Source organism: Entelurus aequoreus, linkage group LG01 (assembly GCF_033978785.1).
Source record: "Entelurus aequoreus isolate RoL-2023_Sb linkage group LG01, RoL_Eaeq_v1.1, whole genome shotgun sequence".
Taxonomy (NCBI): Eukaryota; Metazoa; Chordata; class Actinopteri; order Syngnathiformes; family Syngnathidae; genus Entelurus; species Entelurus aequoreus.
In genome coordinates, this window is record NC_084731.1 from 68,805,007 (window position 1) to 68,827,255 (window position 22,249).

The 22,249-nt window shown below is 35.1% G+C and overlaps 1 protein-coding gene across 1 annotated transcript in view; it reads right to left on the reverse strand.

The window, feature by feature from the left end:
• Positions 1-7,228: 7,228 nt before the first annotated feature.
• Positions 7,229-22,249, reverse strand: part of LOC133656235 (succinate dehydrogenase [ubiquinone] iron-sulfur subunit, mitochondrial-like) — a 51,615-nt gene continuing 36,594 nt past the window's right edge. The window contains exons 6-8 of the mRNA XM_062057174.1: positions 22,181-22,249; positions 20,211-20,333; positions 7,229-9,816 (exon numbers count right to left, since the gene is read on the reverse strand). The exon at positions 22,181-22,249 is cut by the window's right edge and continues 33 nt beyond it. Coding sequence (XP_061913158.1) covers positions 9,736-9,816; positions 20,211-20,333; positions 22,181-22,249 — 273 coding nt within the window. The 3' untranslated portion in view covers positions 7,229-9,735. The remainder of the gene's footprint in view (positions 9,817-20,210; positions 20,334-22,180) is intronic.

Below are 22,249 nucleotides of genomic sequence, written 5' to 3' on the forward strand. Positions count from 1 at the left end.
ATAAGAGAATCGATAAGGAATCGGTTTGATAAGAGGATTCGATAATAGGCTTGAACTCGATAATTCCTTATCAAACATCATCCCTAGTCATATTCCATAATCTTAACATTTTCCCTGTGGGTAAGAAGTTATAAATAATTTAAATTTGAAAATAACGATTTTGCACATCGATAGTGGTTTTATAGATTAGTTTGAATATGGCATCCCATGGCAACGGGCAGTCAAAAAAGTCCTCCCATTTTCCATTTGTGTTGTATGAGGCAGCCTTCAAAGATTTCTTTATTAAATAAAAATTATATATGTTTCTATTTATTTTAGTTCCTTTTTGCCAACTAGAATTTCTTATTAGAGGTTTACAAACTAATAATTTAGTAGTTCCATAATTAATTATTTGTTTCCATCTTTTCCCAATTACTCCAGTTAGTTGATAAAATGAAAAGCTTGAGCAAGCATCACCATACATAGCTCTAAATTCATCATACTTCATAATTTTACCATTCTCATTGACAATATCATTGACAAAAATGATTCCTCTTTCAAACATATTTTTCCAAAAGAAAGGCTTTCCATCTATTACAATATTAGAGTTCATCCATATTAACTGCTGCAAAATATCGTCTCTTTTTTCTGGCACATAAAATTGAAAACACCACTATGAGTGGATTGTTTCCTTTATGAACCCCGCCATGTTTCCCAGCAGACTCTCTGGAAGTTGGATCACTTGTAAAAAAGGATACAATTTATTTTGATACAGTACATGTTTTTGGTCCAACAGGACATTTGTGTACCACTCAATGTTTAAATACATCTTTGGAACAATTGATGCTTTTAAAGACAGACACATAGCTTCAAGGTTGAGAAGTTTCAGGCCCCCATATTCATACTCTTTGTACAAAACCTTTCTTTTAATCGTTTCTGGTTTGCCGTTCCAGACAAAATCGAAGACCCTCCGCTCATAAATCTTTAAAAAGTTTTGTGATGGAGCTGGTAATGACAAAAACAAATAAATAAATTGAGGAATAATTAACGAGTTGGCAATAGACATTTTACCATACAAGGTTAGGGATTTCCCTTTCCATAATTGCATAATTTTGTCCAGCTTTCTTAGTCGATCATCATAATTTACTGAGCCTAGATCTTCCAGATTTTCTGGGACAACAACACAAAGTATGTTAACTGGTCCATCTGTCCACAAAACAGGCACTTTGCATTCCATTCGAAAGGACGTTCCCTTTAGATTTCCGATCCTTAACATTTTACATTTATCATAATTAAGCTTAAGGCCAGATTGCTGTGAAAATATGTCCAAAAGATTAAGAAGGTTCCACAAACAATGAGGAAAAATCTTATCTTTGTGAATCAGCCTTTTCTGACATGAACTTCATCAAGAACAAACACAGAACACGCCTCACTGATGCACATCTGCAAGACTCACTCAGAGTTGCAGTGTCAAGTTACACACCAGAGTACAACACACTAGTTAACAGCATGCAATGCCAGGCTTCCCACTAACTGACAAAGAAACAGATAACAGATTTGGTGTCCAGTTCAAAGTGTGACATGATTTAAAAATTTGAGAGTTTACTTTTGTATTTTACATGAGTTATTATTTGTACAAACATGGTGCAAAGTAATTCATGATTTGTTAAAAAATGTTAGTGGCTAGCTAGTTAAAAAGGGATATTGTGATTTCACAAGACTGTCTTAGAAGTGATCATTTGAAAATGTTCAATTTGAAAAATGTGCACTTAGAGAAAATATAAAAATAAAGTGCTGCATATTGATATTTATCTGTTTTACTTTCTTTTTTATCCAAGAAAATGTTTTTTATTTATTTATCTTATTTCATTTTTTAAAAAAGGGCCTTATCTTCCACAGACCAGGTTGTCAATGAAATTAGATTTGTTTAAAGGGTTTTTTAAACCAGGCCCAGTCCAGATAATGTCCAAGTCGGACTCAGCAACACACACCTTCATTCATGTACACAGAAAAAAATTAGGGAACACAACAGATTGCATATAATTTATAAACAAAATTACATTTTCAAAATAAGCATTTATGTACAGTCCAGATTATGTCCAGGTCACTCAAATTAGGGAACACAACAACAGATATCATATAATCTATAAACATAATTATACTTTCAAAATAAGCCTTTGAGGACTTCTCATCTTTTTTTTTAATGTTTTTTGGCATCATTATCGTTTTCAACCATGTAACTTTCTAAAGTTAGAAAATACTGAATAAATGTTTTAAAGAAAGTAATACTAAGTGAATATCTGTTTTTGGCCTTAAAAATAAACATTTTACCGAGTACTATAATTAAATTGACTAAATCATGATTGTCAATGAACTCTCCTAAAATAACAGAAACCACATTAAGATTCATAAACAAACCAATCCTTAAACACATTTTTTCAACTTCCACCCAAAACAAAGACACAATATGACGATACCAAAACAAATGTAGGGTGGATTCAGGCTCCTGACAACAAAATCGGCAATCATCTGACTCTGTCATATTCCATAATTTTAACATTTTCCCTGTGGGTAAGAAGTTATAAATAATTTTAATTTGAAAATAACGATTTTGCACATCGATAGTGGTTTTATAGATTAGTTTGAATATGGCATCCCATGGCAACGGGCAGTCAAAAAAGTCCTCCCATTTTCCATTTGTGTTGTATGAGGCAGCCTTCAAAGATTTCTTTATTAAATAAAAATTATATATTTTTCTATTTATTTTAGTTCCTTTTTGCCAACTAGAATTTCTTATTAGAGGTTTACAAACTAATAATTTAGTAGTTCCATAATTAATTATTTGTTTCCATCTTTTCCCAATTACTCCAGTTAGTTGATAAAATGAAAAGCTTGAGCAAGCATCACTATACATAGCTCTAAATTCATCATACTTCATAATTTTACCATTCTCATTGATAATATTATTGACAAAAATGATTCCTCTTTCAAACATATTTTTCCAAAAGAAAGGCTTTCCATCTATTACAATATTAGAGTTCATCCATATTAACTGCTGCAAAATATCGTCTCTTTTTTCTGGCACATAAAATTGAAAACACCACTATGAGTGGATTGTTTCCTTTATGAACCCCGCCATGTTTCCCAGCAGACTCTCTGGGAGGGGATCACTTGTAAAAAAGGATACAATTTATTTTGATACAGTACATGTTTTTTGTCCAACAGGACATTTGTGTACCACTCGATGTTTAAATACATCTTTGGAACAATTGATGCTTTTAAAGACAGACACATAGCTTCAAGGTTGAGAAGTTTCAGGCCCCCATATTCATACTCTTTGTACAAAACCTTTCTTTTAATCTTTTCTGGTTTGCCGTTCCAGACAAAATCGAAGACCCTCCGCTCATAAATCTTAAAAAAGTTTTGTGATGGAGCTGGTAATGACAAAAACAAATAAATAAATTAAGGAATAATTAACGAGTTGGCAATAGACATTTTACCATACAAGGTTAGGGATTTCCCTTTCCATAATTGCATAATTTTGTCCAGCTTTCTTAGTCGATTATCATAATTTACTGAGCCTAGATCTTCCAGATTTTCTGGGACAACAACACCAAGTATGTTAACTGGTCCATTTTACCATACAAGGTTAGGGATTTCCCTTTCCATAATTGCATAATTTTGTCCAGCTTTCTTAGTCGATTATCATAATTTACTGAGCCTAGATCTTCCAGATTTTCTGGGACAACAACACCAAGTATGTTAACTGGTCCATCTGTCCACAAAACAGGCACTTTGCATTCCATTCGAAAGGACGTTCCCTTTAGATTTCCGATCCTTAACATTTTACATTCATCATAATTAAGCTTAAGGCCAGATTGCTGTGAAAATATGTCCAAAAGATTAAGAAGGTTCCGTAAACAATGAGGAAAAATCTTATCTTTGTGAATCAGCCTTTTCTGACATGAACTTCATCAAGAACAAACACAGAACACGCCTCACTGATGCACATCTGCAAGACTCACTCAGAGTTAACAGCATGCAATGCCAGGCTTCCCACTAACTGACAAAGAAACAGATAACAGATTTGGTGTCCAGTTCAAAGTGTGACATGATTTAAAAATTTGAGAGTTTACTTTTGTATTTTACATGAGTTATTATTTGTACAAACATGGTGCAAAGTAATTCATGATTTGTTAAAAAATGTTAGTGGCTAGCTAGTTAAAAAGGGATATTGTGATTTCACAAGACTGTCTTAGAAGTGATCATTTGAAAATGTTCAATTTGAAAAATGTGCACTTAGAGAAAATATAAAAATAAAGTGTTGCATATTGATATTTATCTGTTTCTATATACATTTATTGTGAGAAATCATTAAGATGATCAGTGTTTCCACAAAGATAAATATCAATAATTATTAATAATAAAAAATAACAGAGTTAAAGGTAAATTGAGCAAATTGGCTACTGATGAAATGATAAATGGGTTATACTTGTATAATATAGCGCTTTTCTACCTTCAAGGTACTCAAAGCGCTTTGACAGTATTTCCACATTTACCCATTCACACACACATTCACACACTGATGGCGGGAGCTGCCATGCAAGGCGCTAACCAGCAGCCATCAGAGGCACAACGGACGTGACTAGGAAGGTAGAAGGTGGGAATTGAACCCCAGTAACCAGCAACACTCCGATTGCTGGCACAGCCACTCTACCAACTTCGCCACGCCGTCCCTATTAAATAAATGAATTAAAGTGTGTATCTAACTGGTAGCCCTTCGCATTAATCAGTACCCAAGAAGTAGCCCTTGGTTTCAAAAAGGTTGGTGACCCCTGGTTTACAGTGATTGTTTTATATGTATTTTTTTTAATGTTTTTATGGTTTGCCGTTCACCTCTACCACCAACCTTCAAGAGTTCCATTTGAGCAGTACTTAGTTAATTTTATTGACGGACTAGTACATATACATATATATATATATATATATATATATATATATATATATATATATATATATACATATATACATATATATATATATACATATATATATATATACATATATATATATATACATATACACATATATATATATATATATATATATATATATATATATATATATATATATATATATATATATATATATATATATATATATATATATATATATATATATATATATATATATATATATATACAATTCCAACTGCGGCATTGAAATGTACTTTTTCTTATGTCCAAGCCGTAAAGAACGCGCCATCATTGCTCCTCACACAAAAACAATTTTGTAGCATCGGTTAAATAAATGAATTAAAGATTGTGCTGCAGATATGAATGTGACATTTTAAAATAGTACAGTAGCGAAGTGATGTACCTGCATTACTCGTACCAGCATTACAGTTAGCATTTAGACTAACCTGCAGGGGCTGTGCTACCTTACACTTCTTTTTGTAAAACATTTCAGAATGGAACACAAAATTAACTCGCATCGAAAAAAATGGATTTACCTGTGCCGCCGCCGCTGCCTCGGTCCGGATGATAGCCGAACATTTATTTACGCCGTGCTGCCCGCCCCGCAACAAAACATGGCTGACGTCGTCAAGACGCGACATGGGTCTACGGAAAGCGACGAGGTGCAAAACTTGCTCTGTTTACGGCAGGGGTCACCAACCTTTTTGAAACCAAGGGCTACTTCTTGGGTACTGATTAATGCGAAGGGCTACCAGTTAGATACACACTTAAATAAATTGCCAGAAGTAGCCAATTTGCTCAATTTACCTTTAACTCTGTTATTATTAATAATTACTGATATTTATCTTTGTGGATTCACTGATCATCTTAATGATTTCTCACAATAAATATATATAGAAACAGATAAATATCAATATGCAACACTTTATTTTTATATTTTCTCTAAGTGCACATTTTTCAAATTGAACATTTTCAAATGATCACTTCTAAGACAGTCTTGTGATCAATTTTATGTGCCAGAAAAAAGAGACTTTTTTGACTGCCCGTTGCCATGGGATGCCATATTCAAACTAATCTATAAAACCACTATCGATGTGCAAAATCGTTATTTTCAAATTAAAATTATTTATAACTTCTTACCCACAGGGAAAATGTTAAAATTATGGAATATGAGAGAGTCAGATGATTGCCGATTTTGTTGTCAGGAGCCTGAATCCACCCTGCATTTGTTTTGGTATTGTCATATTGTGTCTTTGTTTTGGGTGGAAGTTGAAAAAATGTGTTTAAGGATTGGTTTGTTTATGAAGCTTAATGTGGTTTCTGTTATTTTAGGAGAGTTCATTGACAATCATGATTTAGTCAATTTAATTATAGTACTCGGTAAAATGTTTATTTTTAAGGCCAAAAACAGATATTCCCTTAGTATTACTTTCTTTAAAACATTTATTTAGTATTTTCTAACTTTAGAAAGTTACATGGTTGAAAACGATAATGATGCCAAAAAACATTAAAAAAAAGATGAGAAGTCCTCAAAGGCTTATTTTGAAAGTATAATTATGTTTATAGATTATATGATATCTGTTGTTGTGTTCCCTCATTTGAGTGACCTGGACATAATCTGGACTGTACATAAATGCTTATTTTGAAAATGTAATTTTGTTTATAAATTATATGCAATCTGTTGTGTTCCCTAATTTTTTTCTGTGTACATGAATGAAGGTTTGTGTTGCTGAGTCCGACTTGGACATTATCTGGACTGGGCCTGGTTTAAAAAACCCTTTAAACAAATCTAATTTCATTGACAACCTGGTCTGTTGAAGATAAGGCCCTTTTTAAAAAAATAAAATAAAATAAGATAAATAAATAAAAAACATTTTCTTGGATAAAAAAGAAAGTAAAACAATATAACAATAATTACATAAAAAATAGTAATTAATGAAAATGTTAGTGGACCAGCAGCCTATACAATCATGTGTGCTTCAGGGACTGTGTCCCTTGCAGATGTGTTGTCTATGTTGTGGGAACCAGAATATTGGTAGCAGAAAGAAATAACCCCTTTTGTGTGAGTGGGGTGTGGATGAGTGTGCATGGGGGAGGTTGTTTGGGTTGATGCACTGATTGAAAGTGTATCTTGTGTTTTTTCTATGTAGATTTAATTTTTAAAAAAATAATAATATTTTTATTTTTTTATTTTTTTTAGAACAGGCCAGCGGGCGACTCGTCTGGTCCTTACGGGCGACCTGGTGCCCGCGGGCACCGCGTTGGTGACCCCTGGTTTACGGTAACCAAAAATGCGTGTTAGCACAATAGCACAATTAGTTAATTTATTTAATTAGCTCTTGGATAATAGTTACAATAGAAAAGCCCTTAAAATATTGCACTTAATGGAGGTATTTACACTGATTAGCACCCCCTGCGACCCCGGAAGGGACAGGCGGTAGAAATGGATGGATGGATGAATGGATTAGCCCATTTTTTTGTATGATCTATTTGTATACAGACGATTGGTGGATACTTGAAAATATTGAAATGTATTGAAAGTGCTTAATTAAAAAAATATATATTGTTAATATTTGTATAACATGTTTCATTACTACATAAAATGTACCAAAGTAAATCAGGTCAGTGTTTTTCAACCACTGTGCCGCGGCACACTAGTGTGCTGTGAGATACAGTCTGGTGTGCCGTGGGAGATTATCTAAATTCACCTATTTGGGTTAAAAATATTTTTTGCAAACCAGTAATTATAGTTTGCAAATGATGTGTTGTTGTTGAGTGTCGGTGCTGTCTAGAGCTCGGCAGAGTAACCGTGTAATACTCTTCCATACCAGTAGGTGGCAGCAGGTAGCTAATTGCTTTGTAGATGTCAGAAACAGAGAGGCAGTGTGCAGGTAAAAAGGTGTCTAATGCTTAAACCAAAAATAAACAAAAGGTGAGTGCCCCTGAGAAAAGGCATTGAAGCTTAGGGAAGGCTATGCAAAACGAAACTAAAACTGAACTGGCTACAAAGTAAACAAAAACAGAATGCTGGACGACAGCAAAGACTTACTGTGGAGCAAAGACTTACTGTGGAGCAAAGACTTACTGTGGAGCAAAGACTTAATGTGGCGCAAAGACGGCGTCCACAATGTACATCCAAACATGACATGACAATCAACAATGTACCCACAAAGAAGGATAAAAACAACTGAAATATTCTTGATTGCTAAAACAAAGTAGATGCGGGAAACATCGCTCAAAGGAAAACATGAAACTGCTACAGGAAAATATCAAAAAAAGAGGAAAAGCCACCAAAATAGGAGCGCAAGACAAGAACTAAAACACTACACACAGGAAAACCGCAAAAAACTCCAAATAAGTCAGGGCGTGATGTGACAGGTGGTGACAGTACACCTACTTTGAGACAAGAGCTATAGTGATGCATGGTTGGTTATGGTTTAAAGTCATGTCCAACAATTGCGACAATGAGTTTTTACTGTCAACTGAGTTTCGTTTTTTTGTGATTTCTACTGGTGGTGTGCCTCCGGATTTTTTCAACGCAAAAAATGTGCCTTGGCTCAAAAAAGGTTGAAAAACACTGAGTTAGGTTACATAGGTTGTGGGCTATTAATGTATACTATTCAATTTTTTGTTGTGACCAAAATAAGGAAACATAAATATAGTAGAGTAATGACAGAACACATTTAATGAGTACATATATGATGTAATTATTTACAGCATAATTACGTTTACTTATATGGTAGAACTGTTCCAGTTTTTGTGTGGAGTTTGTGTGTACCGGTACCTTTGCTGGTTTGGATTTGCATGATAGGTTCATTCAGTTCTTCTCAAAGCTCCTGGGGAACATGCTTCATCAGTATCATGCGGTAGAATCCTTCAAACCCCGCTTCGAAAAGCTGTGCACTACAAAACGTGCTCCCCGCCGCCATTAATCCGGACTTCCTCATTTTGATTATTAAAAATCAGCAAATTGTTCTATTTTAGATTTAAGTGTTTAATATAATGTGCTCCTGGGGTTATGTTGCTAATTAATTTGAATGTAGTATTTATTGAGTTCATTTCATTTTATTTTTCTGTTTTCAAAGTTGGTCGAAAAATTTAAAAAAATGTAAATTATAGGTTGTATAATTTCAGGCCAATTGTTGCACTTTGAATTAAAAAAAAAACAGTATTAATAAAGTTATTCTTTGATTAAATTTGATGTTAAAAAGGATACAATGTTAAGCAGAGGTGTACTTATAACCATTTCATAGACAAATTATACTGTTTATAGTCGGGGCAGAGAGTGGGGGGAGGGGCAAAATGTTTTCTTCTTCAGGAAATAATTGAGAGGCACTGGCTTGAATTAAATTGTCCATAGATATGATGGAGTGTAGAGTAAATGGTTTGTCTAAATGTGATCAACTGCCGAGCAGTCTGCGGTGTTTTACACTACCCTAAATGAAAAAATTGAGGTACCTACTGTGAAAATGTGGTTATATTTCATCACACGCGGACACAAATGACGTGTAGTGCAAGCCAAACTTATGTCGATTGGTGTAGAGAGCTAATGAAAAATCCATGCTCCACTATGACCCCAGACTTTGGAGGCATCTGCACTAAGCTACTTCCGCCATCTTGTGTGGGTTATCCTTCGCTATCATGGAGGCTTTTGGATGATGTGTTATTATTATTTGACAGGAGAGGTTGAAAGTTGGCCCTGCAGCTTTGATCTCGGCCCCCGAGATGTGAAAATGAATCTGGCAAAGATAAAAGAAGTGCTTCGGTTTTGGTCCGGCTCTCACGACACCGCAGCTTTCTTCTCCTTGTAAGTGGCCATCATTTTCTTGATCTCTGCGATGGCCTTCCCCGGATTGAGTCCCTGCGGAGAGCGCGGAGGAACGTGAGCGAGAAAGCAGCGGAAAGAGTACGTTTGCGTTTCAAGGGGAACTGCACTTTTTAGCTTATCGTTCACAATCATTATGAGAGACAAGAACACAAAAGTATTTTCTTTTTTTGCATTCTAACACGTATAAAGCATCTCGTTCTAGGTAGGTAGCAATGTAGCTAATGGTAGCAATCAGTTCTAAATCACTTTAAAAATGCATTCAAAAAGCGTCAACAATACTTCATTTACATTCTGTAACCTGTATAATAACCAAACTGTAGCGGCATTGTTATTGTAAGAGAGAACACTGAGGAACTCTTTTTCTACCGTACTAACACATCGGCGTGCTACGGTATTAGCCGTAAAAGCTAACTACCGAAAGAGACAAGCTAGCTTTTACGTCTGCGTTTGTATTACACAACACTGTGATAGGACACCAATCTGTACTGAGTGACAAACATGAACAATCATATTACAGTATCTGTAAAGGATTATTTCATGTTTTGTTTGTATGTGCTGTAGTTGTACTAACATACACGACGTGCTGCGCGTGTCATGATCAATATAAAGTGTGACTCACTCCATGGATAGTTGTGTGTTTGGTCCAGCTGGCCGGGGACATTTTTTCCCGGTTTATTTGGGTAAGCACTCCATTTATGTCAAAATAGCTTGGCTTCAAAATTCCACATTTACAGCGTCAAAGTGACTTTCATCTCACTCTCTCGGCTTCCGTCTGCTCCAACGTCTCACTCTTCCTTCTTGCTGGCTTCTATAAGCAGCAGTCCATCCTCAATATATTCAGACTCAAAAACATAAGCAGGTGTATCTTCATTTGTCCAAAAATAGTCGTCTTCGTTGTTTGTTACCAAGTCTGCCATGATTAGAACACGCACATACACCTTAGTTGCCAGAAGTCGGGAGCACGCTGCTATGGAAACGGAAAAAAATGCGCTGAAGAAATCAATGATTAAAATGACCAAAATAGGGTAAATATTGTACATATTACATATTGTTATGAAGGTGTCTGTTACTACATTATATATATACCATATTTTTCGGACTATAAGTCACAGTTTTTTTCATAGTTTGGCCGGGGGTGCGACTTATACTCAGGAGCGACTTATGTGTGAAATTATTAACACATTACCGTAAAATATCAAATAATATTATTTAGCTCATTCACGTAAGAGACTAGACGTATAAGATTTCATCGGATTTAGCGATTAGGAGTGACATATTGTTTGGTAAACATATAGCATGTTCTATATGTTATAGTTATTTGAATGACTCTTACCATAATATGTTACGTTAACGTACCAGGCACGTTCTCAGTTGGTTATTTATGCATCATATAACATACACTTATTCAGCCTGTTGTTCACTATTCTTTATTTATTTTAAATTGCCTTTCAAATGTCTATTCTTGGTGTTGGGTTTTATCAAATACATTTCCCCCAAAAATGCGACTTATAATCCAGTGCGACTTTTATATGTTTTTTTCCTTCTTTATTGTGCATTTTCGGCTGGTGCGACTTATACTCCGGAGCGACTTATACTCTGAAAAATACGGTACTTGCAGTGTGTATATTGTACATATTATATATTGTTATGAAGGTGTCTGTTACTACATTATATAAATACTTGCAATGTGTATGTTATATGTAGATTCCCAACCAAGTACTGAGTGCATTAATTGACATTTTCAAATGTTTGATTTTGTTTTGCTGTTATAAATCTTTTTTTTTTACTTGGTCTGAAGAAATATTCTAATTTTTTGAGATACGATTTTTGAGTTTTCTTAAGCTGTATGCCATAATCAGCAATATTAAAATAATAAAAGGCTTGCAATATTTCAGTTGATGTGTAATGAATCCAGAATGTATGACATTTTGGTTTTTTTAATTGCATTACAGAAAATAAAGACCTTTATCACAATATTCTAATTTTCTGAGACAGTCCTGTATATATGTATAGGCCAGGGGTGTACAAACTACGGCCCGCAGTGCCGACGTCTTCAATTTGGCCTGCGAAACATCATGAGTTCAATAAGGTTTCGTACTCGCGGTGAGACTGCAGTCATTTTAAAAGACTGCATGGAATGCTGCCATTTTGTCGCCATCAACTGGACAATGCAAGCAATGACCTTTAATCCTGCTCTGAACTAAATTTTGCGCAGCATTCACCTATATGACCCAATGCAAACGACCTTCCCTAGTCAACACAATACGTCAACACACAAGATCACACATAACACAACATGCTCACTGAACTTTGTGGATATTTAAATTCATTACAAAGCATGATGGGAAAAATGCAAAACACTCTCCACACTAATCCATGCTTGGTGCATTTTAGCTGCTTGATATTTCTAATTTATGACAACACTTTAAGGAGGCCATCACGGAACTAAACAATCTTAATATACAATTATATTATATGTGTGTACACACATATGTATAGGCTATATATATATATATATATATATATATATATATATATATATATATATATATATATATATATATATATATATATATATATATATATATATATATATATATATATATATATATATATATATATATATATATATATATATTGTTACTTTACATGCAGTCGGCCAAATATTTGTAATCCTAATGCAGCCCCCAAGTCAAAGGGTAAGTCACCACACACACACAAAATGGTGCAATAACTGGGCAAACACACATTTTATTTGTTGAACAGAACCGTTCCGCCTGCTGGAAGTTTACGTACCAGCTTTTGTCTGTCCTCCACAGACTGGTATCAAATACATTTCCCCCAAAAATGCGACTTATACTCCAGTGCGACTTTTATATGTTTTTTTCCTTCTTTATTGTGCATTTTCGGCTGGTGCGACTTATACTCCGGAGCGACTTATACTCTGAAAAATACGGTACTTGCAGTGTGTATATTGTACATATTATATATTGTTATGAAGGTGTCTGTTACTACATTATATAAATACTTGCAATGTGTATGTTGTACATTTTACATATTGTTATGAAGGTGTCTGTTACTACATTATATATATACTTGCAGTGTGTACATAAAACATATTACATATTGTTATGAAGGTGTACATTATATATATATATATATATATACATATATATATATATATATACACACTGCAAAAAATCACCAATATTATGGTAACGGAAACCGAAGGTTTTTTGATTTGTGGTGGGGATTTAAATATATATCTACAGCCAAAATTGGACTCATCTAGTACAAAAATACATAACGTTAAACCCCTTTATAAGAAAGTAAACACACTTTTTGAGGAAGTAGGCTTAATTGACATATGGCGAGACTTTTTTCCAGACAGAAGGGATTATACTTATTTCTCTGCGCCACACTGTCTTTATACAAGAATAGATTATTTTCTAACATTTGGAAAGGATAAAGATAAAATATGTACCTGTGAAATTGGGACGATAGATTTAAGTGACCATGCACCTATATACCTATCTATTGACTTTAATCTGAGGGCAAAAAACACAAATTCAATCTGAAATTAATCTCTTCTTGGAGTTCAATGACACAGGAGAGGTTTCGCCTCCCATGTTATGGGATACCCTGAAGGCTGTTTTAAGAGGGAAAATTATAGCAATATCTTCATTTAAGAAAAAAAATGAGAATACAAAATCAAATGACTTAATAAAAAAACTAAAAGAATTAGAAAGAAAACACAAACTAGATTTGGCACAGGATACATTAAGGGAAATAAGAAATACTAGGAATGAAATTAACAGTTTGGCCACACAAGAAATAAAAAAAATCTAATGTCCTTGAAACAGAGACACTATGAAAGTGGCTCTAAGTCTATGAAAATATTGGCCTGGAAACTAAAAAAAAAGATAGCGGAAAACACAATACATAAAATCAGGGATCCAAGAACAAAAGAGATAAAAACTAAACCAAACGAAATTCAGGAAGCCTTCGAACATTTTTATAAAACTTTATACTCTGAGGTCTCTAGTAGGAGCATAACCCAAATTGACAGCTTCCTGAACTCCCTGGATTTACCTATTTTAGATGAAAAACAAAACCAAACAATATCTGCAGAAATAACTGAAAATGAATTAAAAGTTGCAATTAATAGGCTTAAACTAAGTAAATCGCCAGGATCAGACGGTTACACGGCAGAGTGGTATAAGGAATTTAAAAAAAAATTAATACCTGTTTTACTCCCCACATTGAATTGGGTCTTAAAAAAGGCACAAACGCCACTTAGTTGGAGAGAGGCAGTTATCTCAGCTATACCAAAAGAAGGCAAGGATATAATTGAATGTGGATCTTACAGGCCAATATCGGTTCTCAATGTAGATTATAAATTATTTACTTCCATTATGGCCAAACGATTAGAACATTTCTTACCTATATTGATACATAATGATCAAACAAGTTTTATACATCAACGACAAACACAAGACAATATAAGAAAGACACTACATATTATGGATCATATACAAAGAAAAAACATTGAAGCAATTGTTATAAGTGTGGATGCTGAAAAGGCCTTTGATTCGGTTAATTGGAATTTTGTTTACAGAGTTCTACATAAATTTGGCTTTCAGGATACAATCATTAAAACTATACAGGCACTATATAACAATCCTACTGCTAGGATTAAGGTCAATGGATATTTATCAAACAGTTTTACCCTAGAAAGGGGCTCTAGACAGGGATGTGTATGGTCACCATTACTCTTTGCATTATATCTGGAGCCATTAGCTCAGTCTATCAGACAAAATGAAGATATTAAGGGAATCTTGATTAAAGGAAGAGAGTATAAATTGGCCTGCTATGCGGATGACAGTTTGGTCTACATCGGACACCCAACATACTCGCTCCCTAAATTAATGCAATCATTTGAACTGTATGGTCAACTATCAGGATATAAAATTAATATAGGTAAAACCCATCTACTCTCATATAATTATAACCCACCAGGAGAAATCAGAAGTAGTTACCCTTTGATATGGCAAACAGAGTCTTTTAAATACCTGGGCATTAATTTACCAAAAGATCTAACAAAATTATCAGAATACAATTATCTACCCATACATAAAAAAATAAAAGATGTCATAGCAAGATGGAACTTAATTCCTTTTTTTAGCCTTAGTTCTAGAATTGATTCCATCAAAATGAATGTACTGCCAAGATTGCTGTACCTATTTCAAACCCTGCCAATAGAGATTAACCACAACCAATTCAATGAATGGGACAAAATGCTATCAAGGTATATATGGCAAAGTAAAAGGCCAAGAGTTCGTCTCAAAACTTTACAATTGGTCAAACAAAAGGGAGGATGGGGTTTACCTTGCCTCCGAGATTATTATTTTGCAGCCCAGATGAGAGCAGTGATATGCTGGTGCAACCCGTCATACATTGCTCAATGGAAAATTATTGAAGAAGAAATGCCCTCCATCCCCATACAAGCAATCCTGGCGGATAGCAATTTACAGACCCACATAAATAACACTGATAACCCATGGGTGAAATGGACCCTTAAAGTGTGGAAAATGATTATAAAGGAATACAAACTCGAGAGTGATATTGCAGTTCTTAAATGGTGTGCCTATGATACAGAGTTTACACCTAATAAATTAGACTCAAGATTTAAGGACTGGATATCTAAGGGTATAACAGCTTTATGTAGTGTAATGAAAGATGAAAACATGCATAGTTTTGAAACTATTAAAAGGACATATATATTACAAAACCAAGACTTCTATCGATATTTGCAGTTGCGACATTTTGTTAATATGAAGGTGAAAAGTGTTACAAAGACGAGTATATGTTTGATTGAATTGTTTACAAAAGCCTACAATTCAGAAACAATTGATAGAAGTATTTCATGCTTGTATAAGGGTCTGTTGAATATGAAATCATATTCAACTTCATATATTAAAATAAAATGGGAGAAGGAAGGAGGGATAACTATATCTGAGGAAGAATGGACAATAATATGGAAATATCAATGGACTTGTACCAGCTCACCCAAGTGGAGGGAGTTTGGCTGGAAAAGTTTGATCAGATTTTTTATTACACCTTCTCAGAAGTGTCACTATGATAACAACTCCCCTGCCAGCTGGAGAAATTGTGGGAATTCAAATGCAAACCACCACCATGTTTTCTGGGACTGCTCCATCATAAAGGACTATTGGAAAGAGATACACCAAGCTCTACAGGATATTTTCAAACGTGAAATACCCCTTGAAAGTAAAACTTTGTTTTTTGGACATGTACCTCAGGACTGGCTGAAGAAAGATAAACACTTAATGAATATTCTACTGGTGGCCTGTAAAAAGACCATTACTAGGAAATGGATATCCCAGGATAGCCCAACTTTGAAGCAATGGATGGAAATCACAATGGACATATATAAAATGGAGAAGATAACTGCCTTTATTAATTATAAATTGGAAAAATTTACTTCATACTGGGAAAACTGGGTCAATTATGTCACGCCCCATAAACCTGACTTTAATTTTTCGAATTAGTGATTGTACTGCTCAAAAAAAAAAAAAAGGATTACTCTCTATATGTGTACAGGTATGTATGTATGTATATGTGTGTGTATATATATACATATATGTATCTGTTGATATATTTTTAAATTATTTTATTTCTGATTATTATTAATGTATTATAATTTATTTTTTGTTTATTCAATTGTTGTATTTGTAGATATTACTTTGTTGTTGTTGTTTTTGCTGTTACTTTCTTTTCGGGGGGGTGGTGGGTGGTATGGTTGGGATATAAACAAAAAACATTTGGACATTTAGGGCAGACAACAACAGATATAAGATGTATGTGAATATGATGTAATGGATAGGAATGTCTGATGCTGGATGCCAATAAAAATAAAATGAAAAAAAAGAAAAGAAACATAAGCGGCAGCTCAGCTCGGTCGCAGTCCTTGAGGTGAAGGCTAATTAGCTTTTAGAGTAACGTTAACTCACTGTGTGTGCGTGCGTGCGTGTGTTACGGACAGCAAAGCTCTGTCTTTCTGAGAGAAAGACAAGCATTATTGACTTACAGTTAACAACGAAGTTATTTCACTTGACCTTTTTCTGTGTTGATTGAGCTGTGTTGAAGCAGCAAAAAAGGACGTTATGTTAAATGAAGAGTTTCCTGAAGCTGTCTCTGATAGTTGATATAATAATGTAACTGCATCATTAAGTCTACATGAACTCCATGGTGTTCAGGGATGAATAGTCTCTCCTATTGCTATTGTACTATTTTTTCAGCTATAGTTGATTGATTGATTGAAACTTTTATTAGTAGATTGCACAGTGAAGTACATATTCCGTACAATTGACCACTAAATGGTAACACCCAAATAAGTTTTTCAACTTGTTTAAAGGCCTACTGAAATGACATTTTTTTATTTAAACGGGGATAGCAGATCCATTCTGTATCATACTTGATCATTTCGCGATATTGCCATATTTTTGCTGAAAGGATTTACTATAGAACAACGACGATAAAGTTCGCAACTTTTGGTCTCTGATAAAAAAAAGCCTTGCCCCTACCGGAAGTAGCGTGACGTAGTCAGTTGTTCGCCTCCTCATATTTTCCTATTGTTTTCAACGCAGCTAGAGCGATTCGGACAGAGAAAGCGACGATTACCCCATTAATTTGAGCGAGGATGAAAGATTCGTGGATGAGGAACGTTAGAGTGACGGACTAGAATGCAGTGCAAGACATATCTTTTTTCGCTCTGACCGTAACTTAGGTACAAGCTGGCTCATTGGATTCCACACTCTCTCCTTTTTCTATTGTGGATCACGGATTTATATTTTAAACCACCTCGGATACTATATCCTCTTGAAAATGAGAGTCGAGAACGCGAAATGGACATTCACAGTGACTTTTATCTCCACGACAATACATCGGCGAAGCTCTTTAGCTACTGAGCTAACGTGATAGCATCTGGCTCAAATGCAGATAGAAACAAAATAAATAAATCCCTGACTGGAAGGATAGACAGAAGATCAACAATACTATTAAACCATGTACATGTAACTACACGGTTAATAATTCTCAGCCTGGCAAAGCTTAACAATGCTGTTGCTAACGACGCTGAAGCTAACTTAGCAACTTAGCAACCGGACCTCACAGAGCTATGATAAAAACATTAGCGCTCCACCTACGCCAGCCAGCCCTCATCTGCTCATCAACACCCGTGCTCACCTGCGTTCCAGCGATAGACGGCGCGACGAAGGACTTCACTCGATCACAGATGCGGTTGGCGGCTAGCGTCGGCTAGCGCGTCTGCTATCCAAGTAAGTCCTCCTTGTTGTGTTGCTACAGCCAGCCGCTAATACACCGATCCCACCTACAACTTTCTTCTTTGCAGTCTCCATTGTTCATTAAACAAATTGCAAAAGATTCACCAACACAGATGTCCAGAATACTGTGGAATTATGAAATGAAAACAGAGCTATTTTGTATTGGCTTCAATGGGCTACCGATACTCCTGTTTCACTGGCTACGTCACGCGCATACGTCATCATCCAAAGGCGTTTTCAACCGGAAGTTTAGCGGGAAATTTAAAATTGCACTTTATAAGTTAACCCGGCCGTATTGGCATGTGTTGCAATGTTAAGATTTCATCATTGATATATAAACTATCAGACTGCGTGGTCGGTAGTAGTGGGTTTCAGTAGGCCTTTAAGTCGGGGTCCACTTAAATTGATTCATGATACAGATATATACTATCAAATATATACTAACATCATAACACAGTCATCACACAAGATAATCATCAGAGTATATACATTGAATTATTTACATTATTTACAATCCGGGGTGTGGGATATTTGGAGGGGGGCGGGGGGTTAGGTTTGGTTGGTATTAACACTTCTGTCATCAACAATCAGCATCAACAATTGCATCATCAGAGAAATGGACATTGAAACAGTGTAGGACTGACTTGGTAGGATATGTACAGCAAGTAGTGGACATAGAGAGAGAGAGATATCAGAAAGCATAAGAAAAACATTTGATTATTTACAATCCGGGGAGGGTGTTAGTTTAGGGTTGAAGTTGCCTGGAGGTGTACTTTTATTGCGGTTTTGAAGGAGGATAGAGATGCCCTTTCTTTTACATTAATCATTAGTAATGTAGCAGCCTAGTTTTGAATGGCAGGGTCCCTGCTATCACATGTTGATAAAAATATAACATTTACATAATAAAAATCAACTACAGGCTTCCCAAATGCTGTAATAAATTAAGCATGACGAGCAACACTAAATTGGCCCTAGTGTGTGAATGTGAGTGGGAATGTTGTCTGTCTATCTGTGTTGGCCCTGTGATGAGGTGGCGACTTGTCCAGGGTGTACCCCGCCTTCCGCCCGAATGCAGCTGAGATAGGCTCCAGCACCCCCCGCGACCCCAAAAAGGGACAAGCGGTAGAAAATGGATGGATGGATGGAGTTGAACATATGTCAGCAAGTGGCCCCACTTTTAACTCTTTTTTTCAAACGCTTATTGCAAACGCTTACTTATAGTAAGTAATTAATTTGACTTAGTAAGTAATTATTTTGTCATTATTTTGACTTATTAAGTCATAATAATGACATACTTATTATCTCAGGTAACTAGGACTGTTTGGTTTTTACTTTACGGAAAAAATATCAAGATATATATTGTATATCGCCATTCAGCAAATGGAGCGGAAAACACAACCAAAAATTGTAGGCTTCTTCACGCGACGAAGCCGGCCTACTTCACCGCAGTCTGTAGTCTATTGCCCACCAGGCTGTGGTGGTAGCGTTGAGGTGGAGACGTGATGGCGACAGGCCAAGTTACACCGATCCTTATACCCACCCACCTCCGTCCCCGGTCCGTCCGCCGGAGAGACACCACCTTAACTAACACATTTTCTGGGGGAAACACTGATTATGTACATACTTGCATTGTGTATTTTGTACATACGACATATTGTTATGAAGGTGTCTGTTACTACATTATATATATATACTTGCAGTGTGTATATTGTACATACTACATATTGTTATGAAGGTGTCTGTTACTACATTATATATATACTTGCAGTGTGTATATTGTACATATTACATATTGTTATGTAGGTGTCTGTTACTACATATTATATACAGTATATATATATATATATATATATATATATATATATATATATATATATACTTGCAGTGTGTATATATTGTACATATTACATATAGTTATGAAGGTGTCTGTTACCACATTATATATATATATACTGTACTTGCAGTGTGTATATAAAACGTAGATGTGTCTTCTTGTCTTTCATAATGATTGTGAACGATAGCTAACATTCCAAGAAAAAGTGCAGTTCCCCTGTCAAGTACCTTGGGGCAGGTCTTGGTGCAGTTCATGATGGTGTGGCAGCGGTAGAGGGAGAAGGGGTCCTGCAGCTTAGACAGACGCTCCTCTGTGAACTCGTCCCGGGAGTCGATCATCCAGCGGTACGCCTGTTTGACGGCACACACACACTCCCTCAGGTTACGCAGTGAAGCGGTGATACGTGTTTCATGATTAGAGTAATCACATATATTTCAATTAGTGCTGGTGCGTGTGACCCTCGCTTTATCAGTATCGTGCTTCAAAAGGCGTGCACTACAAAACGTGCTCACTGTAGCCATTAATCCTGACTCCAAATGGTTTTAGTCTTTTTTGTTTTGTAAAGTGCTCCTGAGTTAATGATCCTGATCAATTTTAATTTATTATCATTTTTTTAAACCTATTTTTCAGTATTGAATGGTTCAAGTTGGTCCTAACATTTTTTAACCCTCGGGGCCCAACTTTTCCACTACAAAGGGGCCCGGGGCCCACTCAAATATTAACAATGCATTAGTAACCTTACTTTTGATGTTAATTGTATTCAATAATTCGATCTAACCTACTTACAGTTTACAACCTTGTCAAATGATATGAAAACATGTGTTCGTCGCAACGATTTTTATCAATGCTTAGGTTGGACTGATTATAAAAATAAGTACTAATCAAATATACTGCAAAAGAAGGAAATCATAAATAACTAATAAAAAATATATGTGCTAAAATAAACAAAATAATGCATATGTTTTTAACTAAACTGTCAATAACAAAAATAGAGCTTCACCGCTTAAGTCATAATTCTTGCGCTTAAGAAACTTCTCTTTGACTTTAACAGCCTTATCAGACAACATTAAAAACAAAACTTGGTAGAAATTTACCAACAGATGAAAAATAATTTACGACAGGGGTTCGTCACCTTTTTGACCTCGGGGCCCAACTTTTTCACCTCAAATATTAACACTGAATTAGTCATTTTACTCTTGATGTTAATGCTACTCAATATTTATTTTTAACATACTTACAGTTCAACAGGATAAACCTTTTCAAATGATTTGAAATATGTGTTAATCACAAAGATTATTATCAAGGCTTAGGTCAGACTGATTACAAAAATATATTGCAAAGGAAGGAACTCATAAAAACTGATTAAAAATAAATGTGCATATAATAACACATCGCTAAAATTAATACATCCTAACTAAATTAACAACAATAATATATTTTTCTTAACTAAACTGTCAGTAAAATTAAAGTACAAATGAAAACACAGCTTCACCACTTTAGTCATAATTTTTGCGCTTAAGAAACTTCTTTACGACTTCAGCTCCAGACTTCTTCCGTTTGTTTGATATAGTCATTACTGCCACAAGTGGTGGAAAAGGGTATTACAACTGACCATGCGGCCCCAGCTGTATACTTTTGGCCGGCCAAACTATGGTTAAGAAACACTGATTTATAGGGAAAAACATTTTTTTATTTAAGGCAAATTTAAATACATTCTGTTACAGACTAAAAAACAGCGTTAATAAAGTTTTTTTTGTTGTAAATTGATCTATATTTCTTTCTTTTTTTGTTTTCTTTAATGTTAAAAATGATACAATCCTATGCAGAGGTGCACTTATAATGATTTTATGGATACGTTATAGTATTTATAGTGGGGGGGGGGGGGTGGAAAAAAATGTTTCTTCCTACAGGGGGCGTAACAAAAAAAACAGTTAAAGCGTGCGATTAATGACAAAAAAAATGCAGATTAATTAGGTAATTTTGCAGTAAATGCAGACATTATTATTGATTGATGCACATCAGCACCTTGTTACTTACTGTATTAGAGCTAAATGTTCACGTCATGCTAAGGTTTTGGGCAAACAAATGATGTGGATTAAAGGAACGCGTTTAGAATATTTTTTTTCCCTGTATAACTTTTTTTGGCGCACACTCTGCAGCGTGTGTGTGTGTGTGTGTGTGTGTGTGTCCAACATACCTGCATGAGAACAGCAGGTCCCAGGTATTTGTCACCATTCCACCAGTAACTGGGACAGCTGGTGCTGCA